Source organism: Panthera leo, chromosome B2 (assembly GCF_018350215.1).
Source record: "Panthera leo isolate Ple1 chromosome B2, P.leo_Ple1_pat1.1, whole genome shotgun sequence".
Classification (NCBI taxonomy): Eukaryota; Metazoa; Chordata; class Mammalia; order Carnivora; family Felidae; genus Panthera; species Panthera leo.
Genome location: NC_056683.1, coordinates 136,462,393 through 136,489,222, shown reverse-complemented (window position 1 = coordinate 136,489,222; position 26,830 = coordinate 136,462,393). Strand labels below are relative to the sequence as shown.

At 40.5% G+C, this 26,830-nt stretch overlaps 1 protein-coding gene across 1 annotated transcript in view; it reads left to right on the top strand.

Annotated features, from left to right (window-relative positions):
• SYNE1 (spectrin repeat containing nuclear envelope protein 1) overlaps positions 1 to 26,830 on the top strand; it is a 471,896-nt gene that overhangs the window by 229,308 nt on the left and 215,758 nt on the right. Inside the window, exons 51-62 of the mRNA XM_042940094.1 lie at positions 3,125 to 3,416; positions 4,653 to 4,825; positions 7,143 to 7,452; positions 8,642 to 8,806; positions 12,626 to 12,982; positions 17,374 to 17,510; positions 17,709 to 17,886; positions 18,379 to 18,561; positions 21,945 to 22,088; positions 22,418 to 22,573; positions 24,080 to 24,244; positions 25,630 to 25,802. Coding sequence (XP_042796028.1) covers positions 3,125 to 3,416; positions 4,653 to 4,825; positions 7,143 to 7,452; positions 8,642 to 8,806; positions 12,626 to 12,982; positions 17,374 to 17,510; positions 17,709 to 17,886; positions 18,379 to 18,561; positions 21,945 to 22,088; positions 22,418 to 22,573; positions 24,080 to 24,244; positions 25,630 to 25,802 — 2,433 coding nt within the window. The remainder of the gene's footprint in view (positions 1 to 3,124; positions 3,417 to 4,652; positions 4,826 to 7,142; positions 7,453 to 8,641; positions 8,807 to 12,625; positions 12,983 to 17,373; positions 17,511 to 17,708; positions 17,887 to 18,378; positions 18,562 to 21,944; positions 22,089 to 22,417; positions 22,574 to 24,079; positions 24,245 to 25,629; positions 25,803 to 26,830) is intronic.

Below are 26,830 nucleotides of genomic sequence, written 5' to 3'. Positions count from 1 at the left end.
ATAGAGGTGAGGGGCTATCTGCATCCTAGGTCCACCTCCTTTTGCTCAATAAATTGGACGGGCCACTCACTTCCTGTATTTCTTGATTTTGCCTTTCAGCATTTTGCTGCTAGTAGTACCATACTTTATTTTTAGAGGTTATGATAAGGATAGCAGGTCATAATAAAGGGTACTCTTCATTTATAAAAATAATGCTATAGACCCCAGTTTCCATACATTCTTCACATACTTGAGCAGCCAGTTTTATTTCCAATCCGTACCCATCCTCGTAACATTCTTAGTAATGCAAAAGCTATGGTCATTAAGTCTGACTGTCCTGGAGGTCCCTCTTCTCCATTGCGGTATTTGTCTCTCCGTCGTCTCTTGGCTGAGCAAACATTTCTGGCTCCTTTCCCAGGCAAAGTTCTCTGGCCTGTGCTTTTGACTTCACCAGCTTCAGGGCTTTGCTCACTGAATTCACGATCCACCCTGGCATGTTCAGTTGCTTTGTTGGTACTTGGAGTGCAGGTTGACCCCAAGGTTCTTTTTTTTTTCCTTTTTTAAAATTTAATTTGTGTTTTTAATTTACATCCAAATTAGTTAGCATATAGTGCAACAGTGACTTTAGGAGTAGATTCCTTAACGCCCCTTTCCCATTTAGCCCATCCCCCCCTCCCACAACCCCTCCAGCAACCCTCTGTTTGTTCTCCATATTTAAGAGTCTTTTATGTTTTGTCCCCCTCCCTGTTTTTATATCACTTCCTTTCCCTTATGTTCATCTGTTTTGTCCCTTAAAACCCTCGTACGAGTGAAGTCATATGATATTTGTCTTTCTCTGACTAATTTCGCTTAGCATAATACCCTCTAGTTCTATCCACGTAGTTGCAAATGGTTGACTCAAACCTCTTAACTATCCTCTTAATGAGCAGATGTACTCATCTGTGAAGCAGCAGAGGCTAACATCCAGCCTGCTTAATCAGACAAATCAGCAACAGTGATCAATTCAGTAAAAAATGTCTAATTCCAATCACATTCATTCCTTCTTTCTGCTGAGTCTTCTTTTTGGTCAAACTTGCCTAAAAAACAAACATGCAAACAAATACACAGACATAACCCATAGTGACAGCTGCTATTGGTGTGCTAGTTTGATGACTATTATAAAATTTTCCTGGAATGCTTTGGTCCCTGTGAGCCCTTTGGTCTCTGTGAGCCCTTACCACGGAGTAAATTCTTCATTGAATCTATACACACCAACCCCCAATAGTGAGTTCCTCAAGGTCAGGGACCTTTAGGTCGTTATCATTGTTATAGTCCCAATGGCTGGTATAGTACCAGAAAAAAAAAAGAAAATATTTGCTGATTTAATAGAAGAACAGTATCATTCTAACTATATGGCTTTCTGAAAATTACACTACACTTTGCTTTTTATTTATTTTTTTTTAATTTTTTTAACGTTATTATTTTATTTTTGAGACAAAGAGAGACAGCATGAACAGGGGAGGGTCAGCGAGAGGGAGACGCAGAATCTGAAACAGGCTCCAAGCTGTCAGCACAGAGCCCGACGCGGGGCTCGAACTCACAGACCGCAAGATCGTGACCTGAGCCAAAGTCGGCCGCTCAACCGACTGAGCCACCCAGGCGCCCCTTTATTTGCTTTTTAAATCTTGACTCCTGTCTAGATACAATGTAACATGACCACACCTACTTCTCTCTTTCTTCCAAACTGTTAAAATGACTTTACATATTCTTCTTGAGCTGGTATTCTCTGGTGTTCCAGGACCAGAGGCTAAGAATCCTTAAGTGTGTTTGCCCCCAGGCTCTTTGTAACTGGCTGCTTCTCCGGATAATCCTAACGTAGTCTGCTGCCCCCAGGTTCTCCAGCTGGGTCACCTGACTTCTCCCTTGCTGGCCACTTGACCCTCCCCATCCTCTGGATTGTTTTCATCATAATATTACACTCAACTATCTGGAGGGGATGCCTTTTTTTTTTTCAAAGTGCCCCAGATTTGAGATTTATTGAACTTCTATCATCCATTAAGGAATTCTTGTAGCAACAAGTGATATCCGTCGTCTTGAATTATTTAACTAACTTTGTTGCTTAAGCCAACTTCTTGTCTTACCAGATTATAAGAAATGTAATTTAGAGTAGATATAATGTTGTACAAATCATATATCACAGAGGTCCACAGGATGCTCAGAAAAAAAAATGACAGACCTTGTAGGAGATAAAGTTTGTATTCTTTTCTCAGTACTCACAAGAGTTTGTGTTCACACATCTGCACTCTCCCTTTTGGTATCCTGGAAAATTTTTGATAGACATACGATCAGAATTCAGAACTCTGTAGAACAAGGTAAAGCCCACCCTCCCACTAAGAGTACACTTTCCCTTGACATAATTAACATAAATCCAAACTGAGATGAGCCAAGTACCCAGGATACAACAAGAAAACCCATCAGCACTCATATAATGGCCTTTTGAAAGAAACTGGTTTTTTGCACGTTATCTTTTGCACTGGGTCCTGGGGATATGGGATGAATGCAATAACCCTGGCTTCTGCAGGGTGAAAGCCTGAGGACTGAGACGGACAGGGTGCATGAGGTCATAGAACGGGACAGAAACAGAATGGATATGGAGGAGGAGCCCTGTACTCTCCTCCCTCCCTGGGGTCAGTGTGATGCTGCCTGTGGAGGTGATGCCTGCGCTGGCATTTGAAAGGCCAACTAGGAAGGAAGCAGAGGAGAGTAGAAGGGTTTTCACAAAGGAGGAATCCTCGTGTATGCACCAAAAAGCAGAGGGTCTGGGGACAACTCAGGAGTAGAGCATGAAGTCAGAACAGAGAAATGTTAGCGATGAGGCTGGAAAGGCAGTCCTGGGCCATTTTCTGATGTGAATTCCTTAAAATATAGGGTGGGATCTATGCACAGCATAGATGGATTGAAATCCCCGGATGTATATTGAGTGCATTCAGAGAAATCATAGGGGATGCAGGTAGCCAGCCCTGTGAAGGTCCCCAGCATCTTCGTTTTCTTTAAAGGCATGTTAGCCGTGAGCTCTTGTCTGGCTACTTCTCCAGGATTGACTATCTGTTGCACTCCCGGATGTCAGAATTCAACTTTTTTTTTTTTTTTTTTCTGTTTTCTTTAGAGAGTCTCTGGATAAGCTTTCCCAGAGAGGGCAGCTTCTCAGCGAAGAGGGCCACGGGGCTGGAAAAGAAGGACGCCTGTGCTCCCAGCTCCTCACCAACTACCAGAGCTTACTCAGAACGACCAAAGAGAAACTCCGGAACTGCCAGCTGGCCCTGCAGGAGCACGAAGCCCTGGAGGAAGCTGTGCAGAGTATGTGGTCCTGGGTGAAGGACATTCAAGACAGACTGGCCTGTGCGGAGAGCACCGTTGGAAGCAAAGACACCTTGGAAAAGCGGCTGTTACAAATACAGGTAAGCGGAGAACAGCTGCCAGACACGGACAACTTCTAAAGACCAATTTGCTTAGATTCACAAATATCTGAGCTGGGTCCTAATTGTTCCGTGAGCCTCTCAGTGAAGATCATGTGGGCAAAACAGAGAAATTGGAGAAAGGGATACGGAGGGATCACGCTTCCCCTTCAATAGCTTCAAAATAATTTTTAATTTCATTTAGTAAGTATTCAGCAGATGTTATGGGATACTGATTCTACTCCAAGCACTATGCAAGTCATTGGGGAAATGGAGACAAAGATTGGTGCTTCCTTTCCAGTTCACAGTCTAGTGGGAGAGACTAACCTGTAAATAGTTACCTGCAATAGCCCATGGAGACAGGGGCCATGACCAAAGCAAACAAGTGTGTCCCCCAACCCAGCCTGCAGTCAAATGAAGGGGACCTTGAAAGATGGGAGTTAGCCAGGCAGTGATGGGAGGGGTCTGTTAGGTTTCTGACAAGTGTGTCTTCATTTTTAAAATAATTTTTTACTTTGAAACTAACATTCAGTAAATGTACGCTTCTAGGTTAGTGGTCCAGAGTTTTCCAAGAATTGAAATTGGAGTTAATCCTTGACTCCAAGACTCCTGATATCTGATGTTTAAATAATTAAATATCTGGGGCGCCTGGGTGGCTCAGTGGGTTGAGCGTCCGACTTCGGCTCAGGTCATGATCTTGCGGTTCATGAGTTCGAGCCCCGCGTCGGGCTCTGTGCTGACAGCTCAGAGCCTGGAGCCTGCTTCCAATTTTTCCCTCTCTCTCTCTGCCCCCTCCCCCCACTCGTGCTCTGTCTGTCTCTGTCTCAAAAATAAATAAACATGAAAAAAAATTAAATAAAGCATCATTTTGCACTAGGGTCCAGGGTTTCTTGTTGTGTTTTCATTTTAAAGTGAGTAAGGTTTCTCATGGGAAACATAACTGTTTTTAAAAATATGAGAAGGTAGGGGCGCCTGGGTGGCTCAGTCGGTTAAGCATCCGACTTCAGCTCAGGTCACGATCTCACGGTCCGTGAGTTTGAGCCCCGCGTCCGGCTCTGTGCTGACAGCTCGGAGCCTGGAGCCTGTTTCAGATTCTGTGTCTCCCTCTCTCTCTGCCCCTCCCCCATTCATGCTCTGTCTCTCTCTGTCTCAAAAATAAATAAAAACGTTAAAAAATTTTTTTTAAATATGAGAAGGTTCTAATATTCCTACTGACAGGAATTCACTGTTCCTTCATAGGACATTCTCCTGATGAAAGGGGAAGGAGAAGTTAAGTTGAATATGGCCATTGGCAAAGGGGAACAGGCCTTGAGAAGTAGCAACAAACAAGGTCAAAAGGTGATCCAGACTCAGCTACAGAACCTTAAAGATGTGTGGGCTGATATCATGAGCTCCTCCCTCCGTGCTCAGAGGTACAGAGCCTATTTTTAGTGTTTATTTTCCTAAATAAAACCTTGTGGCTTAGTAAATGATGGAACAATGCTGAGAGTATCCTGTGGTAGAGTTACCAAGCATATTATTTTAGCTAGTTATATGCATACTTCTCTTTGCCTAGATTATACTTTCTGTAATGACAAAGACAATTTTGTTTGTTTGCTTGTTTTGTGCATGTGTGCATGTGTGTGTGTGTGTGTGTGTGCGTGTGTAATATTTACATCTCCCATAATATCTCTCATGGAATCTTGCACACAACGTGGGCTCAGTAAGATCCCTCCTTTCAATTCATCAAAGCAAGGGTGTATGGTCTTTAATAACTTTAATAATGTTTCCCTTTTTAGAGGAACATACAGGGAATTAATTTGTTAGCAACTGTTCAGCTTAATGTTTATCTTTTTCTTAATCAGAAGTAATGTCACCCACAATGGGGCTGTGGAAATGTGTGTAGGCTTTTAGATTGTCCCAGTGATGGGCGCATCCCTGGCATTTAGTGACTAAGGCCAGGAGAGCTTATGTCCTGCGGTGCGTGGGGACGTTCTCCCACACCCAAGGATCCTCCCACCTGGGATTCCGTAGAGAAGACAGCAACGGACTAGGACCAAGTAGAGAAGATACTGATTGTTACACCTGGTGTTGTTGCAGTTAAATTTATGAGTGGAGAGTGTCACCTTCCTTTCTTTTCCACGTATCCGCAGATCATCTGGCTGGCTGGTGGGACCAATGACCTTCAGTCAGAATTCTACTAAATTACATTCCAGCAGGCATATTCTGAAAGCTGTATATACTTTTAGGTCATGGGGGAAGTGTGTGCTTAATAATAAATAAATGAATAGCGTAAGAAACAGATGAATAAAAGATTAAAGCTCATCACAAAACAAAACATAACACAACACTGCAGTTATCCACTCCAGTGCAAACGGTGAACCATGGTTATAACTATATTTTAGAGACCTTGTTTTGTTTTGTTTTCTTTAAATACAGAGCATAGGTGGTGACTCCCAAGGCCAGCAGGACTTTGAATCCCAGGAATAACTTATAGTGGTCCACAAAGAAAGAAATCAGATCCCCTGGTTCTATTATTCTAGAATGAGGACTGCTGGAGCGTGAACCAAACCTCCCAGTGCTTGGCAATAGGCTGGCTCCATAAAAGGGAATATGAATGTGGGTGAATGTTTTTCGGATGTTGGAATAAAATGTTAAATACAAGAAGCAGATTCAAATCCTTGATTCTGCTTTTTTTCAGTAAGAAATTAAATTTGACAACCGCATATTAAGCAGTAGCAGCGCTCCAATTATCGAGCTAAAATAACGAAAGGAAACAAAGTAGTTTTTGCTCTTTAAGTGCTCAGAGGATAGGGTGGGATGCATTCTAAAACGCTCCGACTCAGATTGTGTTACTAAGACACTGTGGGCTTGTAGGATAAGGCAGGGCCTGGGGGTGCTTCTGGAGAGATGAGATTGATTTGGACTTTCTAGAAAATTCTTTAAGGAAAGGATAGCACTTCAAAGTACCTATGTTGAGGTTTCTGTTGGTGCGAAAGGAGCAATTTGAGGGGATGCTGGAAGTACATTTACCGCAGATAGAACTCCAGGATCATAGGCTTATATGCAAGGGGTGCTTGCATTGGTCACTAAGATGAGTTTAGAGTAGTCTGTAAAGCTAAATAATGGCATTAACAGATTTTTTAAATCTGTTTTTAAAAAATGCCAGTCTGGAGAGCCTTTTATTTGACAGTCTGGAGAGCTATTTACTTGACTATTACTTATATGACTTATATGACTATGTTTCTTATAAATATATTAAGCCCTTTTGTCCTTTACACATTCAACTCAGGAGCACTAAGCACTGTCCATTTTTTAAATGAAAATCAATCTAATAATATTATGTACTTAGAATACCTTAAATTTTGAATTCTAGTCAAGAAATAGTTATCAACTGTTTTTTAATAAGGTAAACTGGGTTCAAGAAAATTAAGAATTGGTATATATTAAATAAAATGTAATTGGTGCCCCAGTACTGATGTTTTAACAACAAAATACATAATTTTGCTTACTTAGGTCCATTAGCATTCGGAAGACAAATCTAGATGCCTGTATGACCGTAACATCTTACTTCAAATTCAACATAGATCTCTTTTCATTTGAGGAAACTATTGTGGGTCAGAGAAGCAGTGTTTTCATCACAGAATAGCCTTCAGTAAAACAGCTTACATGGATGCAATGCCCTCCTACTAAGCTTTCAGTAGGCATGTCAAGATAACTTATTTTTGTGATGTGTGACATTAATTCTAGCACTTTGGAGTCTGTGATTAGCAAATGGAACGACTATCTAGAGTGGAAAAACCAGTTGGAGCAGTGGATGGAATTCGTAGATCAAAAAGTGGAGCATCCCCTACAACCACAGCCAGGTCTGAAGGAGAAGTTTTCCCTCCTGGACCACTTCCAGTCCATCGTGTCCGAGGCAGAAGATCATGCCGGAACCCTGCACCGTCTCGCCTCGAAATCCAGGGAGCTCTACCAGAAGACTGAGGATGAATCTTTCAAGGAAACAGCTCAAGAGGAACTGAAAACACAGTTTAATGATATAATCACTGTTTCCAAGGTTAGTATTTTACATTGGAGAAAAAACTTCAAGGGTTCAGGTAAAGAATATACTCCAGGTTGAATTATAGGGGATCTGGCTGCCCTAAAGCTATTTGTATATTTAGTGAACGGTTATTGCATAAAGATCATTACTCGCCTATGGATCCCCGTGAATCCTTCTCTTTCTGCAGTCTTGGGATTATTTTTATTCTTTGTTTTTCACCGTTGTCCACTTGGGATATTAGTCCATTTGTTTTCTTTGTTAAGATTGAGCCTCAAATGTCAGTATTTGCAGTTCTTTTTCTTTTGTTGGCCATTTGTATCTGTTGTATTAAATGCGAGTCTGTTTACCTCCTAGATTTCAGTCGTGTACAACGTATGTTGTGCATTTCTCATTGTAGTATAAACTGCCTTTTCCTATTCTTACTCTCCAGATATAGGCTCCTTTATGTAAAAACAGGCTTGTTTTCAGTTCTCTCTGATGCTTTACTTTCCCCCATGAATTTCTTTTGTGTATTTGTGACAATGTTAAAGAAAATTAGGGAAAGATTTTTTTTTCCTTTCTTCGTTTTCCTTTGGGGAATTCTCTTTGTATTATTAACACTACAATTTTTAACATATGTGTTAGTTTATCTTAATTTTTATTTTGCTAATGGTTTAGCTCTATGACTCTGAGGTGAAAAAGACCTAAATTTGAACTCTGCCTTTGACCCTCTTTTGGATGTGTGACTTTGGGCATGTTACTTAACCTCTGTGACCTTTGTTAAGTGCTCTTTCCTACGATATAGTGATAAGAGTATCTGTATGACAGGAATGTTGACAGGACTAAATGAGCAGATACATTTAAAGTGCTGAGCAGAATACTGTCCACAGTAATTACACTGGAATAAGACTCTAATAACACACTAATAATATACTGTATTGTTGCCTAAATAATAGTTATAATAATTATTAAATGGGTTAGTAGCGAGGGATGTTAGTGAACGTTCATTCCTCATAGATTTTTGTTCTAACCTAAAGTAAACTTAAAGGAAAATGGTTGCTTCCTTAAAGTCTTTCAGTCTAACTAAGATTTGATGTCTTCATTCTAAGATATTAAACAGAAAGTTCAATAATAGGAATGAAATCATTAAGACACCTGTTCTTTTGTCTGACTCATATTCTCAAAAAATGCCCAGTGTTAAAGTATCGTTTTCTTTGTGCACTAGGAGAAAATGAGGAAAGTGGAAGAGATTGTGAAAGACCATCTGATGTATTTAGATGCAGTCCAGGAATTCACGGATTGGCTCCATTCAGCGAAGGAAGAACTTCACCGCTGGTCAGATATGTCGGGAGATTCATCAGCCACCCAGAAGAAATTGTCTAAAATTAAGGTCAGAAAGCGCACAGATATTATAACTTCATTGTTTCATTGGTTCTTGAGTATGCCATCCCTATGATGAAGGTTCTATGGGTGAGATTGTTAGTTAAAACGTGTCCTGTTTTCTATTTGTTGACGTTTATTACCTTGCACCTCACAAATTATAAACAGAAGCAAAAAGGATAAAAGGAATTCAAGACACTTTACACTTGTGAGCAGAAATGGAACATTGTCTGTGTATACTCCCATATGCAAATTTGCTCATGGGAGACTATGAAATATTAGCCAGCTTGGAGGGCTGATGGAACCAGATACTATTTTCTAGCACAGTGATGAAAAGGCTTATAACATAACTTAGTTAAGTGAATTTGAATAATAACTTGGAAATGTCATCCTAGATGTTTTCATCTGCTTTTCTAGCCAACGGTACAACAACATAATGGAAGGCAGTGCTTTAAAGAACATTAAAATTCTCACCTAGTTTATTCCCTTACAAGGGAGCTGGACAAGTGTATTTCTAGTTATGTGAATATTTAATTGCAGTAATTGCCCCCCCCCATGGAAAAAAATAGATTTGAATCTAAAAATTAAGCAATGATAGGGGCAGCTGGGTGGCTCAGTCAGTTGGGCAACCATCTTCAACTCAGGTCATGATCTCATGGTTCATGGGTTCGAGCCCCGCGTCAGGCTCTGTGCTGACAGCTCAGAACCTGGAGGCTGCTTCGGATTCTATGTCTGTCTCTCTCTGCCCCTCCCCCACTTGTGCTCTGTCTCTCTCTGTCTCTCAAATATAAATGAACATTAATTTTTTTTTTAAATTAAGCAATGATGAAACCCTAAATGGTTTAGTCGTGGATGAGGAAATGTTGGGAATAAATAGTGTAATTATTGTAGGAATTTAAGATTCACATTGTGTTCTGATCCCTGAACATCAGAATATAAAAGTCCTGTAAATAATAGTTGATGACAACAATAATAACTACATTTTGACAATTTATTTATTTATTTATTCATTTTTAATGTGTATTTTTTATTTTTGAGAAAGAGAGAGAGAGAGAGAGCACAAGCAGGGGAGGAGCAGCAAGAGGGGGAGACAGAGAACCTGAAGCAGGCTCCAGGCTCTGAGCTGTCAGCACAGAGCCTGATGTGGGGCTCAAACTCACAAACTGAGAGATCATGACCTGAGCCGAAGTCGGACGCTTAACAAACTGAGCCACCCAGGCGCCCTGAGAATTTATTTTTAAGTGCTTAGAAAGTATGATTTAAATCTTACAGTGACCATGTAGGTTTAAAAGGAGATAATCACACAAAGCACCTTTTGAAATTCTTATAATCTGTGGGATTCTTTAAAATGCTTCTTTGATACATTTCTCACTAATATTTTAATTTATTCATCCATCCATTTATCCACTCATTCAACCAAGGTTGTACATTCCCTCAAGAAACCTGCAGTGTAGTAGGGAACAATGATGCATAAACTGATGTTTATAAAATAGTACATCAGATGTAATGTGAGTTCACTCTACTTCTAGCTTAGGCTCTGGAATCAGATGCCAAGGCTGCATTCTGCCTCTATTGATTTTCTAGCTGTGTTGGGCAAATCACTTGATGTCTGTCCTCAAGCTTCAACGTCTTAATGGTAAATTAATAACAATAGTCCCTCGATCACCTAGTGGTTTTGAGGACTTAATTAGATCATGCAGATAGACCATGCACACGGCATACACTCAATAAGAAAATTCAACAGATTTAGTCAATGAGGCCTTTAACTGGCTAGAGAATGAAAGTGGGGGAAAAGTCAAGAGTGATGGTCTAGACTTTATGCTCTTCCAAACATATGGGAAATGTAGGAGGAGGAGCTGGCAGGAAGAAATTGGAATTTGGGAAGGAGAAAGTCAAGCCTGGCAGAGGGTGACACTCTGAGGTCCAGGTCAGTCCAGACTGGAGGCTGGTGTGTGGGTGGGCGGGGAAGGACCTTGGAGGAAATGAGCACCTCCTCTGACCTTCAGCATCATCTCCTCCCACACTCAAGAGTAACCGCCAAGAAGGGACAACCTCAAAGCCAAATATGTGTGTATAAGGGATATATTGCATATGATATTTTTAAATAGTTAAACCCAAAACAAGGAAATACATATACAAGTCATTTCAAAACACTTTAAAGTGATGACATTCTTGTTCAAAATCCGGATGGGTGGAATTAGTGGTTGCAAATATTGAAATGTCCCATTTTCTTGCCTAGGAAAACTGAGATAATGCATTAGAGAATGTTTTGGGAAAAACTGATTTTTGACTACTGGTACCGTTTTAACTCCAAATTTGAAATCACCCAAAAAGGCAAATTATTAAGTATTTAAATCTAATAATTAGACATAGCTCTTTTTTAAAAGCTACATATATATTTTTTTCCCCAAATCACTACTTACTATATGCACTGATAAACAAGGAAGGCTTTTAGAAACCTCCTGCCAAGAAAAGGGTGGGTATGTATATTAAATGCTAACTGTGTAAAGATTCATGTGATTGCCCTTTGGACTATGATATAACTAGATACTTTTAAATTATCTATACTAAAATTTGGCTCTTGTATATAAGTGCAAGAAGGTATATTTATTTTAAGCGAATCTAATGAAATATGAACTGAATTATATAGGTTCGTTAAGACAGTTTGTATTTAACAGAACCTATTAAGGATGCTTCATACTTAACACTGCTATTTTTCTACACTTATTAATTCGTAATTGATTTTCCTCTTGAAGTTTTTTCCCTAATAATCATCTTTTCCTTTGATTTAAGCCAGAAGTCATAATTTTGTATTAATACTAACAAAAACTTTAGCAACGGGTATATAAATGTATAAACAGCAGATGATGAGGGCGCCTGTGTGGCTCAGCCAGTTGAGTGTCTGGCTTTGGCTCAGGTCGTGATCTCACGGTTTGTGGGTTCAAGTCGCATGTCAGGCTTTGTGCTGACAACACGGAGCCTGCTTCAGATTCTGTCTCCTCTCTCTCTCTCAAAAATAAATAAACACAAAAAATTAAAAAAAAACCCCACCAGATGATGAATGAAGTCAGAGATTTTAAGACTCTATTCTCAGAAATGCCGCTATTTTACCTAATTTGTAACGCACATTTTAATTTTATCTTGTCCTTTAGAGTATTTGTGTACTTTCAGCCTAAAAGTTATGCCTCCGTTGTTAAACTTATGGTGAGTTTCTTAAAAGTAAAAATGATAGCAATAAATGAACCCAGTCTAAAAGTTACTTTGCACTCTTGGCTACGCATGTCTGTGAAATATTCGTTGTAGTTACTATGAAAATGTTTATTTAAGGTACCGCAGTATTTGACGTTGAGGAGGGCTCATTCTGTGGTTGTGTCGGCTTAGCGTTGAGTCCTGGTGGCACAGAACTGACCTAAGCCGCTATCTTACCAGAAGGGGATGGAAACGGGGGACAGACCGCGAGCGGAGCAGGGCTGCCGCTCTGTGCCAGTCCCTGCTCACTTGTCTGTCACCGTAAGGAGAAAGAGCACATTTACACATTTATTGGAGAAACACACCACAGGCGAAAGTTTATATCCCTTTGCGCCAAGACAATTTCACATATTCAGACAAGGCCTGATGTCAGGGGCCCTGTTCAGTCTGTTCCAGGATGCTGCGCATTCCCTGGCTTCTTTTGCCTGAAACCTCAGCGCTCACGAGGACAACTCTCTGCTCTCGCAACTCAGGGGTGGGCGGATGAATTGATTCCGGTCCCCGCTCTGTACACGCTTGTAAACTCGCGGCCCGAGTGACTCACGGCCTCCTCGGTTGCCACGGCGATGTTCCATTACAGGAGCTGACGGATTCCAGAGGGATCGGGGCAAGCCGCCTAAGCAGAGTGGAGTTGCTGGCTCCCGCAGTGAGACAGAACACGAGTGCCAGTGGGTGTGAGCTTGTGGATGCCGAGATGCAGGCCCTGCGTGCCGACTGGAAGCAGTGGGAAGACAGCGTCCTCCAGACGCAGACCAGCTTGGAGAACCTGGTTAGCCGGATGGCCCTTTCGGAGCAGGAGTTCTCCGGCCAGGTGGTTCAGCTGGAGCAGGCCCTGGAAGAGTTCGGTGCCCTCCTGACAACCTGCGCTCAGCAGCTAGCTCTCCTGGAGAGCAAGAACACAGACAAGGAGATCGTGGAATGCTGGCGGAAAGGACAAGTAAGTTGGCTTCCTGTTTTCTCCTGGTGGTTGTGCTAACACTTTTGTTTGGTTCTCCTTGTGGCCAGAAAGAAATGCTAGCTAACTAAAAACATGCCACATTCAGACTTGGAGACGTATTTACCCAACTGTCTTCACAGATCTGATCGGTTTCCTTCTCTCAGAAGTCAGGCTGTTGTAAAACTACAGATATAGGAGGGAAGGAGTTGTTAGTTCTCATAGGAAATGTTCACGGTCAGTGCAGACATTTTACTTTCATTCTTATGGTGTAAGAGTTTGTAATATCGTGTTCAGCCATTCAGCCTGAAAACTAGCCTGTGGGTAGAGGCATAAATAGACGGAGAGTCATAGCTGGTGTTCTGCCAGTGAATTATTTCCAACAATTAAACGATTGAAGCTATAGCTTAAAAGAAGCATTCAGTAATCTCCTAAAGCACAACTATTAGTTTGCACCCTGATTAGCTCTCCTCGGGGTGGTTTTGACAGCTGGGCTTGAATTAACCCGTCAACATAACTCCTGTGTCATGCTCGCTGGGTTGTCTCCCAGGTCTTTTCTTTTGCTTTTGTAACTAATGGCAGCTCTTTCAGACCATGAATGTCACAAAGCCTAAAAGGGATAGTAAAGAAAGAGCAGAAGCTTGAAACCCTTTCTTCTACTCTTAAATGGTATCTCAAAAGACTGTTGATATTTGTAGTTTTGTAATGCTCGGAACCATGGATATCCTTAAAAGGAAGTTTCAGTGAAGTTAACTTCTCTGTTTCTATTTATGTTATAATCATTTCAAAATAGCTTCAGCCAGTAAGAAAGTCATGTAGTATTTCCAACATTGTCTTGTTCTAAATCAAGTATTTCAGACAAATATAGCACACTACAAAATAAAACTTTATTCTTATCTCTTTATGATATTTTATTTATAATGTTTCTACCTTCTGGTTGTTTTTTCCCTGATGCCTGTCCTGTCCTTTACATATAAGCACCAGAATAGAGTATAGAAAGCAATTCTGTAAAACAGAGACAAGTTAGTTGGTAATAATAGTTCCAGGTAGTGAGTATTATTCACTCTGTTATAAAAGAAATCCGTTATAATATTTTTATTCTCTTCTGTTTCTCTTCCCTTCCCTACCATTAATATGAGTGAAATTTTTAAAAAGAAAGTTTTGGTGGTACTTAAATTATATTACTCTTCTGAGCTGTCTTTTTTTACATTGACACTATTAGTGAAAATAAGTGAGGCCTATAGAAAATCCACGTGATGATGCAAAAGTAAATGTGGGTTTTCAGTTTTACTAACAATTCAACGATGACAGCCCTCTGCTTACTGCTTCTAGGTTTGGTTCCACGGTTCATGCTTTTGATGACAATAGTACGTTACCTCTCCAGGCTCAGCTTTTCTCTTATTTTTATTACTAGTATAGGAAGAAATGGTAATCATGCAATGGGATAGAAGTGTTAGCTACTGCTAAGGGAGCAATCATTTTACAACATATAAATGTATCAAATCGGCACGTTGTACACCTTAAATTTGTGACAATGTTATATATGTTATATGTTAATTATATCTCAGTAGTGCTGGTAAAAAATGAAAAAGTAATTTTTAAATGGAGATAATACTTCTATTACAATGCATACATAGGAAAATGTTACAAAATAATGCATTAGTTAGGATTCTTAACAACATTGTTCTGCTCTTAGGGAGCAATCATAATAATCATCATAATAATAATTGTTGACAATCATAATAATGATCACAGACCTTCATAAGTGTTTACTTTCTCTTTTGCAATTAAGTGATGATACCCAAGAAATATTTTAAAATATAAAAATGGATCATCATCTATAAATTATATACAATCATGTTGCAAAAAGCTTATTTGCTGTTTGCGAATTTCATATTTCTTAATATCCATTGGGTTATTCGTGTTTGAAATTTAGCAAATTTCTTAACTTTCATAACTTCTAAGGAAAAAAATGCATGCCAGGACTTAATTGAAACAGAAATACATAACCTGATGTTTATATAATGAAGGACTCTACTAAGATGCTTTAATCTGTGATGAAGTTATGGGAATTTGTTCAGTATAAAATTTTGGCCAAAGCTTTTCACTTTTGATATCAACTACTTTATAAGTAACTAATTCGAATCTTTATTTTTCTTTCTTTTTCTTTTTTTTTTTTGCGTTTTTGGTATGTAAGTTTCTATAGTTACTACTAAGTTCTCCCTTAAATAAGGGATACAATATGGTATAAAATAGTAGTTACTACTATAGCATTGGAGTTTCAGAGAGAAACTTTCTAGGTATCATAAATCTTGTAAATAAGAGTATGGTAGACTCCTCTGGCCCAGACGCTAAGATAAATAAATAATTTTAAAACCAAGAGAACACCATCCCTCCTCTCAGAATCACAGTCTAAGTAGAAAGGCCAATGGGTTCAAAGCCAATGGAATGCTCGATTGTGATGAGCTGACAAGGTGTTGTGTGTCTTCAAGTGAGAAGTCCCTACCAATAGGTGGGAAGGAGGGCAGAGAGTCCTTAAAGTAGTTGTCATTTGAGCTGAGTCTTGAGGTTTGTTACAGGTGACATGGAGAAACAGTCCGAAGACCCAAAATTAGTGAGGGACAAGAAAACACAGGAGAGAAAACTGGAGAACAGGATTCAAATCGAGAGGACATTATGCCATGCCAGAAAGAAATGAAGGATGTGTAATGGAGACTGAGTCAGATACAGAGAGAAAGAAGTAACTGAAAGAGAGTTAAGACACATAGACTGGACTTGGTTGTCTCCTGTCTCCTGGCAGGGCCAAGATGTAGCTTAGTTTTCTGATTTAGATCAGCGGGAGGAAGGCGGGGCCATTTACTAAGATGAGGAATGAAACACAGACTTGGGTTGTTGACAGGTGTGGTTTTCTGACAAATCTAGGCCATGTCTCGATAAATATCTGAGAATACTGACAGTAACACCAACAGCTATCTGAGTAATTACTCATCTTCTTGACACTCCTCCTTCCCCCTTAATGAATTATTTTTTTAAGTCTTTTCTTTTTATTTTATTTTTTTATGTTTCACTTATTTTTGAGAGAGAGAGAGAGAGACAGAGTGTGAGCAGGGGAGGAGCAGAGAGAGGGGGAGACACAGAATCCAAAGCAGGTTCCAGGCTCTGAGCTGTCAGCACAGAGCCTGATGCGGGGCTTGAACTCATTAACTATGAGGTCATAACCTGAGATGAAGTCAGGCGCTCAACTGACTGAGCCACCCAGATGCCCCAATTTTTTTTTTTTTTTTTTTTTACTGTGGCAATACCATTATTTGTATGGTCCCATTTAAATATTTGGGCATCATTTACAGGTTAGGCATTCATCAGTGTGCCAGGAATTGTGCTAAGTGCCTGACACTTGTGATCTCATTTGCTCCTTGTGGCAAACCCATAAGAGCCCCTGTGTAACTCCAGGGATCATGGCCTTGATTTTAGAGATGTACTTGTCAAGTCTCAAGACTTTGTTTTGGGTTAGAGAGTCACAGTGCTGTGATTATTCAGGTGCCTCTCTCATCTGTTAAATTGTGAGCTCTTCAAGTACAAGAATCATCTCTTCAGTCATTTTGGGGGTCCTAAAATCCAGAAAATTGATTGTCACATAGCAGGCATTTATCAAATATTTGATGACTGAATATGAAATGAATGAATTACTAGGTAAATCGGATAGGTGGGGTATAAGACATTTTTAATGTGAAAGTTAACTGTACATATTACATAAAATCAATTGTTACATATATTTTTTAATCCAAAATAAGTATTTCTTTGCTTTGAAATGATTTCTCTTGGGACACCTGAGTGTCTTGGGATGCTCTTCATTTCGGCTCAGGTCATGATCTCACACTTCGTGAGACTGAGCCCCACATCGGGCTCCATGCTGTCAGCATGGAGCCTGCTTGGGATTCTCTCTCTCCTTCTCTCTCTCTGCCCCTTCCCTGTTCACGTGCCCTCTCTCTTTCTCAAAATAAATAAACATTTTTAAGAAGAGAAATGATTTCTCTTTACCTTTAAACAATATACATGTCTCCAATGGCATAGTCAGACCGTTACGAAGCAATTGAGGTTATTTCCTCTTTTCTTTTTCTTGTCCCACTTTGAATTATTTGACAACTTGATCATTTGATTACTTGGCAACATTTGATGCTGGAATGCCTATCCATGCCTAGAGAAGGATGGAAATAAGCCAAGTGCTCTTGCCTGGCACAAGGAATCTGGAAAATAGGATGTATTTCTTTACTGAATCTATTATGTTGATTCTTCCCTCATAATAATTTATAATATGACTTACGCACGTATAGTGTGAGGATGTGGAAACTACCCAATTTAAGTGCTTGCTTCTCTGTCTTGTTATTTTCTAATAGGAGATACTGGATGCCCTACAAAAAGCAGAGCCTAAAACAGAAGATCTTAAGTCTCAGTTGAATGAACTTTGTCGATTTTCCAGAGACCTGAGTACATACAGTGGAAAAGTTTCTGGCTTGATAAAAGAATATAATTGGTGAGCATGGACCTTATTGTAGTCAAAATATTTTTATACAAAGAAGTAGTCGGAGTTTGTTTAAGGCATGATAAATTAATCATTAACTACATTACTAAATTTGCATATTCTAAGAATTGCTGATTCTACCAAACTTTATTTTAATCCATTTTTATCATTTTTTTTCCTTTCTTTAAACATTTCAAATCGTGGTTTTAGTCTTTGTTTGCAAGCATCCAAGGGCTGTCAGACTAGAGAACAGATTTTACAGCAACGGTTTCAAAGAGCCTTCAAAGATTTCCAGCAGTGGCTGGTTAATGCAAAAATCACTACGGCCAAATGTTTTGATATACCTCAAAATATTAGTGAAGTTTCAACCAGTCTTCAGAAAATACAGGTAAGAGTGCCAAATATCAATGCTAATCACCGTGCTTAAGTGGATTAATAAGGTGCCTCTAGATCTTTTTATAAGCCCATTAAAAATTGTGTTCAGGAAACTCAAATTTCATATACATCCTTGCTTGAAACACTTCATTGTCTATGTAAAGAGAAACTAGTTCATTCACCCAAATGCATCCTGTATTTACACATGAATAGAGATGTAGACGCTAATAAAAGTTCTTTATATGTGACAAGCATTGTTCCTGAGCATGCTAAGATTTTTCTCACTTAATTTTCACAGGAACCATATGAAGTACATGAGAGTATTATTCCCAATGTATAGAGAGCGTACATTATTCCAGATGCATAGAGGTCCTGGTAATTTAATGTATGCAATAAAAATGGTTTATTTCATCTCTGTGCTTTTATCGAGAAATAAGTAGAAAGTCAATGTATTTTAAAGCACAGAGCATTGCATTAGGCCTAATCTTAGCATTTTTCTTGGTAGGAATTTTTGTCAGAAAGTGAAAATGGACAGCACAAGCTAAACGTGATGGTGTCTAAAGGAGAACTTTTGAGTACTCTGTTGCCCAAAGAGAAAGCAGATGGAATCCAGGCCAAAGTTGCCACTGCAAAAGAAGATTGGAAAAAATTTCATTCAAATCTGCACCAGAAGGAATCTGCACTAGAGGTATAATAGGCGACCACATGGATGGCTTCTCTGTAGTTTGTCGTTGTAGTCATTGTCAGTTAAAACCACACCTTCATTATATCCAAATACAGTGCCAATGATTTTTGGTCATTCCTCTCTGAATATTAATAGATAACCAGATAACTGTAGGAAACAGCTCAGTTTTAGAAGTGGGAGCCTCACCAAGGAATTCAATAGCTCCTTGCCTGGTAGGGGCTGTTATAGGCTTGCACTGTCCCACCAGGAACTGTTGGTTTTTACTTTTAAAGAATATCACTTAATCATTCATGTGAAATCCCTCAAGTCTGGAAGTTGTTCAAGGAGAATGAACAGAAATACCCATGTAAGACTACAAAAGGCTATGGATGGTAAGGTATATTATAACTAATGTGGATATCAAGCGGTAGGTTTTTAGGAGTTAAGTGTGCAAAGATCCAATGGTTATGCAATTTTCTTTTATTCGGAAACAACGTGAGTTGAATTTATTAGAATCATAACACAATTACTGCCACAATGCAATTGATTTTTTTTCTTGTGAGATCGCCTGTTTTGTATACCAACTCTTCTCTTAGAGGAAAATTCAGAGGCATGGAGAGTGATTTTTTCCCTTTAAACCAATACTTCCTGGCAGAAGAGAACCTTTATTTGATTTGATCATAATTAATGCAGGGTGGGAAAAAATAATAATAGAGAATATTGGGAAAGAGAAAAAGTGTGTTCCCTCAGTTATTCCCTAGCCCGACACTATTGTAATTCTTCTTTGTTTTTTTTAATATAGTTTTTTTTTAATGTTTATTTATTTTTGAGAGAGAGAGAAAGTGTGTGCATGCACACATGCATGGGCTGGGGAGAGGGGGAGGTGGGGGACAGAGGATCTGAAGGGAGCTCTACGATGACAGCAAGAGCTCAAACTCAGGACCATGATATCATGGCCTGAGCCGAAGTCAAACACTCAACCAACTGAGCCACCCAGGCGCCTCTATAATTCTTCTTTCTAATGGTGGCTATTCCTTCACGGCAGGTATCTTCCATTTTATAGAGAGGGATAACCATTGTGCAGTGCCTAGAAATTTACTCATAACCTTACAGAGATCCTTAGTGCGATGTGGCCTGAGCTCTGAAGCGTCTATTGTTGAAGGTAGTATATCTAGCCTTGATTACATGATTGCCTAGTTCAAGAGCTGCTCAGCCAGGAGGAGATGAGTAGGTGAGGAATAAGCTCTTTTGGCTTCCTTATCTTCCTTCCCTTTTTTCTCCCTCCCTACCTTCCTACCTTCCTTTCTTCCTTACTTCCTTCCCTGTTTCCTTCATTTATATTAGGAATACAATAGAAACAATATATACCAGCCACTATTTTAGGAATACGAAAGGGCTAGTCTTTTCCCTCTGCTCAGGGAGTTTACTTTCTAGAGAGAGAAACAATATGTAAAGAGATGATTGCAATATAACATAGATACATTCAGGATATGGCCGTCACTCAAAGAAGGATGCAACTAACTCCACTTGGAGAAATCAAGAAACGTTACCAGAGAGGTGACATTTTAACTGAACCCTGAAGGCAAGACATTCTTTGAATTTGCCAAGGCTGATGTGCATTTCAGGTAGAAGGAGCTGAATGTACAGGGCCAGCGTGTTGTGAGTGTTAGCAGGGGAGGACTTTGGGAAGTTTGACATCCACATGGGGTTTTGTGAGGAACAACAAAGATAAGAGTGGAGATGAGGATTAGGGCAAGATAGGAAGTGTCTTGTGTACTAAGCAATTTGATCTTGACTCTTAACCAGGGTTTTTATCTGAACCCCTGAAGAGCATTTATGTTCTCAGTTTTCCCAAGGATGTAACATAACCCGTACCATTTTAGATGCATAAGAAAATTACATAGTAATTACATAATTACATAGAATGGATTCTTTAGGACACTAGGGCTCAATTCTTTCTAAAAATCCTAGCTGAAAAGGTTGAGTGAGGAACCTGCTGGTCTTTAAGCTGGAAATAAACATGTCAACTCTGACCACAGTGTAGACAAGAGTGGGGAAGCCGGAAGACCAGGGAAAGCTTCTCATAATGGTCAAGATGAGAGAGCTGAGGGCCTGAGTTAAGGAAATGAGAACGGACAGAGAATTTATATTTAAGGTAAAACACAACAGGGTTTGGTAGCTACTTCAATGAGGGAACATGGCGAAGAAGGGTAAGTTAAGTTTGAGTCTAATTTCTAGTTTGGAAGATGGTATGAATGGCGATGCTATTATCTGAGACATGAAAATGGTAGAAAAAGTAGTTCTGGAGGGGGTAGCAAAAATTAAGTTAAATAGGCCTGTGAAATATTCAGCAGGTAATGCCAAGAAAGTAGCAGCAAATATGAATACCAAGTCCCAACAGAGAGGATGGAGCTGCGGTAGGAATGATAGTGACCATTTACCAGTGCAGGCACTATGGAAACACTTCCCGTGTGTCAGTGCATTTAATCCTCATAACCGTTATCTGAAGTAGGAACTCGCTTATTTATGTTGTGTGGATGAGGAAATTATGGCAAAAGGTGATTAAATAATCTGCCAAGTTCTCACTGCGAGGAGGTGACGAGATTCAAACCCAGGCACTCTGACTTAAAGTGTTGCATAAATACAGTTCCATAAATAGGGGGTTTTAGGAGTTTGTAGGTGGTCATTGAAACCATAGAAGAAATAATGGAAAACACATGCAGGAGGAACATTTATTTATTTAAAATGTTCGTTTCCTTGTTTTTGGGAGAGAGAGTGAGCACAAGTGGGGGAGGGGCAGAGAGGGAGGGAGACACAGAACCTGAAACAGGGTCCAGGCTCTGAGCTGGCAGCACGGAGCCCGATGTGGGGCTCAGACTCACGAACTGTGAGATCGTGACCTGAACCGAAGTTGGACACCTAACCGACTGAGCCCCTCAGGCACCTGAAACCATATGCTATTTCTTATCCCATCATTGATCAAACTCGACAAAATATTTGTTAATATTTACTTATATTTCTATGGGGCCCTCCCTTCACAGAGCTTGTAAGCTGGTTGTGGAGACAAGGCATGCCTGCATGACAATCCATAAAGTACATATTGACTGGTATAAGCAACAAATGTGATAGAAGTTGAGAAGTGGGTATGAACTCTGAGATGGATTGGATAATGACGCAAAAACTCCTTTTTGAAAAATTTGAGACTAAAAAGCTCTAAAAAGATGGTCAACATTTATACAGATGCTAAGGTGAAAGATAGAATGTTCTATACATCAGGACCGGGGTAGGAGGGAAGAAGGACTAGGGGGTCAGACTGTGTTGGGCCTTGAATGCTAAGTGCTAAGTAAGACTTTGGACTTGCTATTCATTTTTTTTTTTTATCCCTAATGTGATCTAAAATCTGGTAGAATCTAAAGATCCAAATGAAGGACTTTGAAGTGAGCGCTGAGCCTGTCCAGGACTGGCTGAGTAAAACTGAGAAGTTGGTGCAGGAAAGCAGCAATCGCCTGTACGATCTGCCAGCAAAGAGGAGGGAACAGCAGAAGCTCCAGGTAATGAGACCATGTGCCCTTCCGGCCACGTCTTTACCCCTGTCCTCTGCACAACCTTGCATTCAGGCGCACCCTGGAATTAGGTCATGCTCTCTGGAGATGCAGCGTACCCTTTCCCTATTTCTGGCGGATTTTATGTTTTCTGGCTTTCCTCGGAGGTGTGATCTGTTTCCGTCCTGTAGTCTGTCCCGTGTGTAGCCTGGAAATTGTAAAGCTTTCAGGGCGCACCAATTGCATGCCATGTTTATTTCCACGTTCTTTGGGCCAAAGCTCCGTCCGCGGTGTGCTCTCCCCCAGCCTCTTAATAGTAACTTGCTTGTGCTTTTCAGTCTGTCCTTGAGGAAATAAACTGCTACGAGCCTCAGCTCAACAGGCTAAGAGAGAAAGCTCAGCAGCTGTGGGAAGGACAAGCTGCCAGCAAGAGCTTTATGCACAGAGTGTCGCAGCTGTCTTCTCAGTATCTAGCTCTAAGCAATCTAACAAAGGTAACGCCTGCCATGTGCTGTGTGTGCGTGTGGTACCGGGGCCACCCGTCTGTGCAGGGTGTCCGCTGGGTCAGGGATAAGGCGTGTGAGTGTCTTTCCCAGCCTCCCAATTCAAGTCACGCGTTCGCGCAGTAGATCTTCGTGTGATTGACGAGAGCTAGGGAGGCTTCAGAGATTGAAGAGATTTTCCAAGCTCTATTATTGCACAAGATCGTCTCCTCAACACTGAAATGGTATGTTTCCCAGGGCTTTTATCTTGAAGACTCAAAGTGGGAACGTAAGGCAAAATTCAGTTTGGGGCCTAAACAATCTTAGGTTAAATTGTTAGAAAAACAGGAATTCAAAGCAGTTTAAATTTTAGTAGACTACATTATAAGGAGTTTGGATCATTTTTTTTTTTAATTCGTCTGAATTCTTTATGTTATTAATGGTTCTCAAGGACGTGTTGGTGGAGAGTTTCATTTCGGATTCTAGAGCAGAGCTCAAAATTGGCAATGATCCGTATAACTGATTAAATACCTTTTCTAACAGTTTAATGTCAATGGGATACCGCTATGACCTAATTTAGAACATTCAGCAGGTGTCATGCAGGCCCGTCTCGAACTTGTGAGCTCAGGTCTGCGTTGAGCTTTATGTGGCTTTAACATTTGTTCCCTGTATTTTCTCTTTTGCATTTCAGATCTTAGAGTGTAGGGAACCTACTGTAATATGGCTTCATCTATTTTAGTGTGGACTTATTTCTGGTCTGCTAATTTGGGTCCTCAATAAAGCATCACTGACACAGTTATAACTAGTAGGGGTCTTGTAGTAAATAGTCTATGTTTACACCCATTTTTTTCTATGAATAAGTTACTTTTTTGTCTTTAGAAAATCTGGCATATATCTGAAATTAGAATGAATTAAGGGCATCTTTATATTCCTTGCATTTATTTAGATAGCAAAAATCAATAGATACTTGAATGCTTTAAGAGCTATAACCATAAAAAAAGAGCTGTAAACATAGTCAAAATCTTCACTGTGTTGGATATAACCTTTAGTTAATCACTAAAATCATATCCACGGTCCCAATTTTTGAAACGTCGAGCTATTGCAAAATCTCAGACAGTTGTCTTTTTGACCTGGTCACAATGTAGGTCATACGGGTACGGGGTATCCATTGAGCCAAATGTAGTATGGGAAAGCTAGAAAGTACCGTGATTCATCTCCCACACAAGGCGTTAGGAAGCGATTTTGCCGATTCCGGAAAGACGTCACAGTTGTCATGAAGAAGAGTAGTGACTAAAGTGAGGGCAGTCAATTGTAATTGTTCTGCTTTGGGCCCAGGTATTCCGGTCACAAAGGTATTTCCCGCATCTCAGGTTAATACAGACTTGTGTCATATTTGTGCAGCATATGGACCCGTGGCTGATTGCAAATACTTGAAACCAATGGTTAGCTTTACAGTTTGAGTGTCTGTAGGTTGTAAGGTGGAATGGACCGCTGGAAAACGATTCCTGTCATTTCCAGGAGAAAGTGTCAAGATTGGATAGAATTGTCGCAGAACACAATCAGTTCTCCCTCGGGATTAAAGAGCTACAAGACTGGATGACAGATGCGGTTCACATGCTGGACTCTTACTGCCACCCAATATCCGACAAAAGCGTGCTGGACAGCAGGATGCTCAAGCTTGAGGTGTGCATCTTTAGAGAAGTGTCTCTAATCTACAGAATTTGTCTTTCTCAGAATTTCTCAAGTCTCCATCTGTTTGGTGTGATTATGTCCCACTGTCTCCACAAGCAGTCCAGGAATGCTCCGTGGGTGTGACCCTGTATGCAGAGGGGTGGCCTTGCCTAAGCATCCCTGAATCATTTGGCCCCAGACATATTCACTTCTAAGTGCTTTACAAAAATTAAACAAAAATAGCAACCAAATGTGGTTCCTTCTCGGATATAGTTAAGAGGCGAGTTTCCAATTACATCATAGGACATTTATTCTTCGAAAATATTTCGATGAAACTTTTTTAGAGCAAGCCACTTCCCATTTTGGTCAACTCACTTGTCTGCCTGTATCGTTCAGTCAGTTCTTCTCCCATCCCGGGATTTTAGTTTTATTTCACATTTGTGATAAAGATAATAATCCGCAGTCATTCACCTTCCATTCATAAACTGGGTGTCTTATAGGACATTGGCTCTCTGTCTTGATACCAAGGATTCAAAAATGAATAAAATATGGTTATTGTCTTCAAGGATTTCATTGTCCGAGGCTGGAGGCTGAAGCAGAGAAGACAATTATAGCAGATTGGGATGTATTTGTGGTGTTACAGGCACACAGAAGAGTGGAACAGGCAGGAGGGATTTGGTTGAGAACTGGAGTAGATTTCTCAGGAAGTCTCCTATCTAAACCGAGATTTGAGACTGTACCAGCCTAAGCAAAAGCCAAAGAAAACAAATAGCATTGTGTGAGAGAAATTGCTAGCAGTTCCTTCTTGCTGTGGCAAAAACTGACAGCCATGAGGAGCTGAAGCTGAACCTGTAGAGGTTGTCGGGGTCCGGATTAAGGAGAGGGATGAAACTTTGCCTTTTAAGTGATAACGCCAGTTTTATCCCTTTGAATTCAAACTTCTATTTGTATAGAAAAAGAATAGTGCCGTGAAGACCTCGAAATATGTAGATTAATATATACTGTGAATTAATCTACTTCTTTGGGCTTGTTGTGCTAGAGACCTTAACATTATAAAGCCCTTTATCCTGTGACCTTTGAAAATCCATGAATTCTATTGTAGTCTATTTTTCTCTTGTTGAAAACCAGTAAAACAAAATTTCAGTGGAAAGAAGGGATTATTCAGAGAAGAATCAAGCCCTAAGAAGCTGAGGCCACTTGGGGACCAGCAGGTGACTGGCGATTGGTTGCTGACACTCAGCAGCAAGTGACTCTCCCACCTGCCCCCCTCTCAGCCTGAGAGGTTCATGGCTCAACCTGATTGCATCTCGTTCTCCCATTCAGGATCTCTGAAACATTTAAAGCCACAAATGCTAAACGTGCAAATGACAAAGGGCTTCTGTAATTTGCTCTTCTAGGCCCTGTTATCAGTGAAACAGGAAAAAGAGATCCAGATGAAAATGATAGTGACCAGAGGGGAATCTGTCCTGCAGAATACCTCTCCGGAAGGCTGGCCTGCTATTCAGCAGCAGCTGCAGAGTGTGAAGGACATGTGGGCTTCCCTTCTGTCTGCGGCCATTCGTTGCAAAAGGTAAGGGGAACCACAGCGAACTATCATAGCGCCAAGCCGTTACCAAAAGATCAACAGAACAGCACGGTACCCCGCCATTCCTGGGGTTTTCTTGCCCTTCCTCTTTTCCTTCCCTCTGTCCCTCCTTTTGTTCCTTCCTTCCTTCTTTCCTTCCTTCCTCTCTCTTTTCCTCCCTTCTTTCCTCTCTCCCTTCTTTCCTTCCTCTCTCCCTTCCTCCCTTCCTCTCTCCCTTCCTTCCTCTCTCCCTTCCTTTCTTTCTTCTTTTCTTCTTTCTTTCCTCTCCTTTTTCTTATTAGAACAAAAGAAACTTGTAAGTACAATATTGCGTTTAGGTTGGCCTGCAATACCATACCTACATTTTAATATAACTACATATTTCTTTTTATTATTGTTCACTGCTTAACAAGATAAAAGATAAATAAATGTGTCATCATGTAAAGATATATTATTTATAATTTTTAAACATTTATTTATGAGAGAGAGAGAGTTTATTTATCTATCTATCTATCTATCTATCTATCTTTGCGTGGCAGAGAGAGAGGGGGACAGAAGTCCTGAAACAGGCTCTGCACTGACAGCAGAGAGTCTGACTCGGGGCTCAAAGTCACAAACGTGAGATGATGATCTGAGCCGAAGTCAGAGGCTCGAGGCTCAGTCAACAGAGCCACACAGGGGCCTCTAAAGATACGTTATTTAAAGCAAGTAGTTGATTTGGGAGGTAACCCCAGGAAACACCAGGAGGGGATGGGAGAGAGAGATGAGAAGGGAAGAGCAGCTGATAAAGGGGATATTCTCAAGGCGGTTCCCGCAAGGAGCGCAGTGAACGCAGTGAACGCAGTTCCCGCAGTGAGCACAGGGGACAGCCGGAACTTGATCCACTGGGCAGTGCCGGGAGCCAGCACAGAACAAGTGGCTCAGAGCCACCCACTGAGGACAGAACTAGAATGTTTGTAAACAAACTTCCATGAGTCAGGAGGGCAGTTGAGGGCTACTCCCAGGGGGGCAACAATCCCAGGCACTTCTCACCT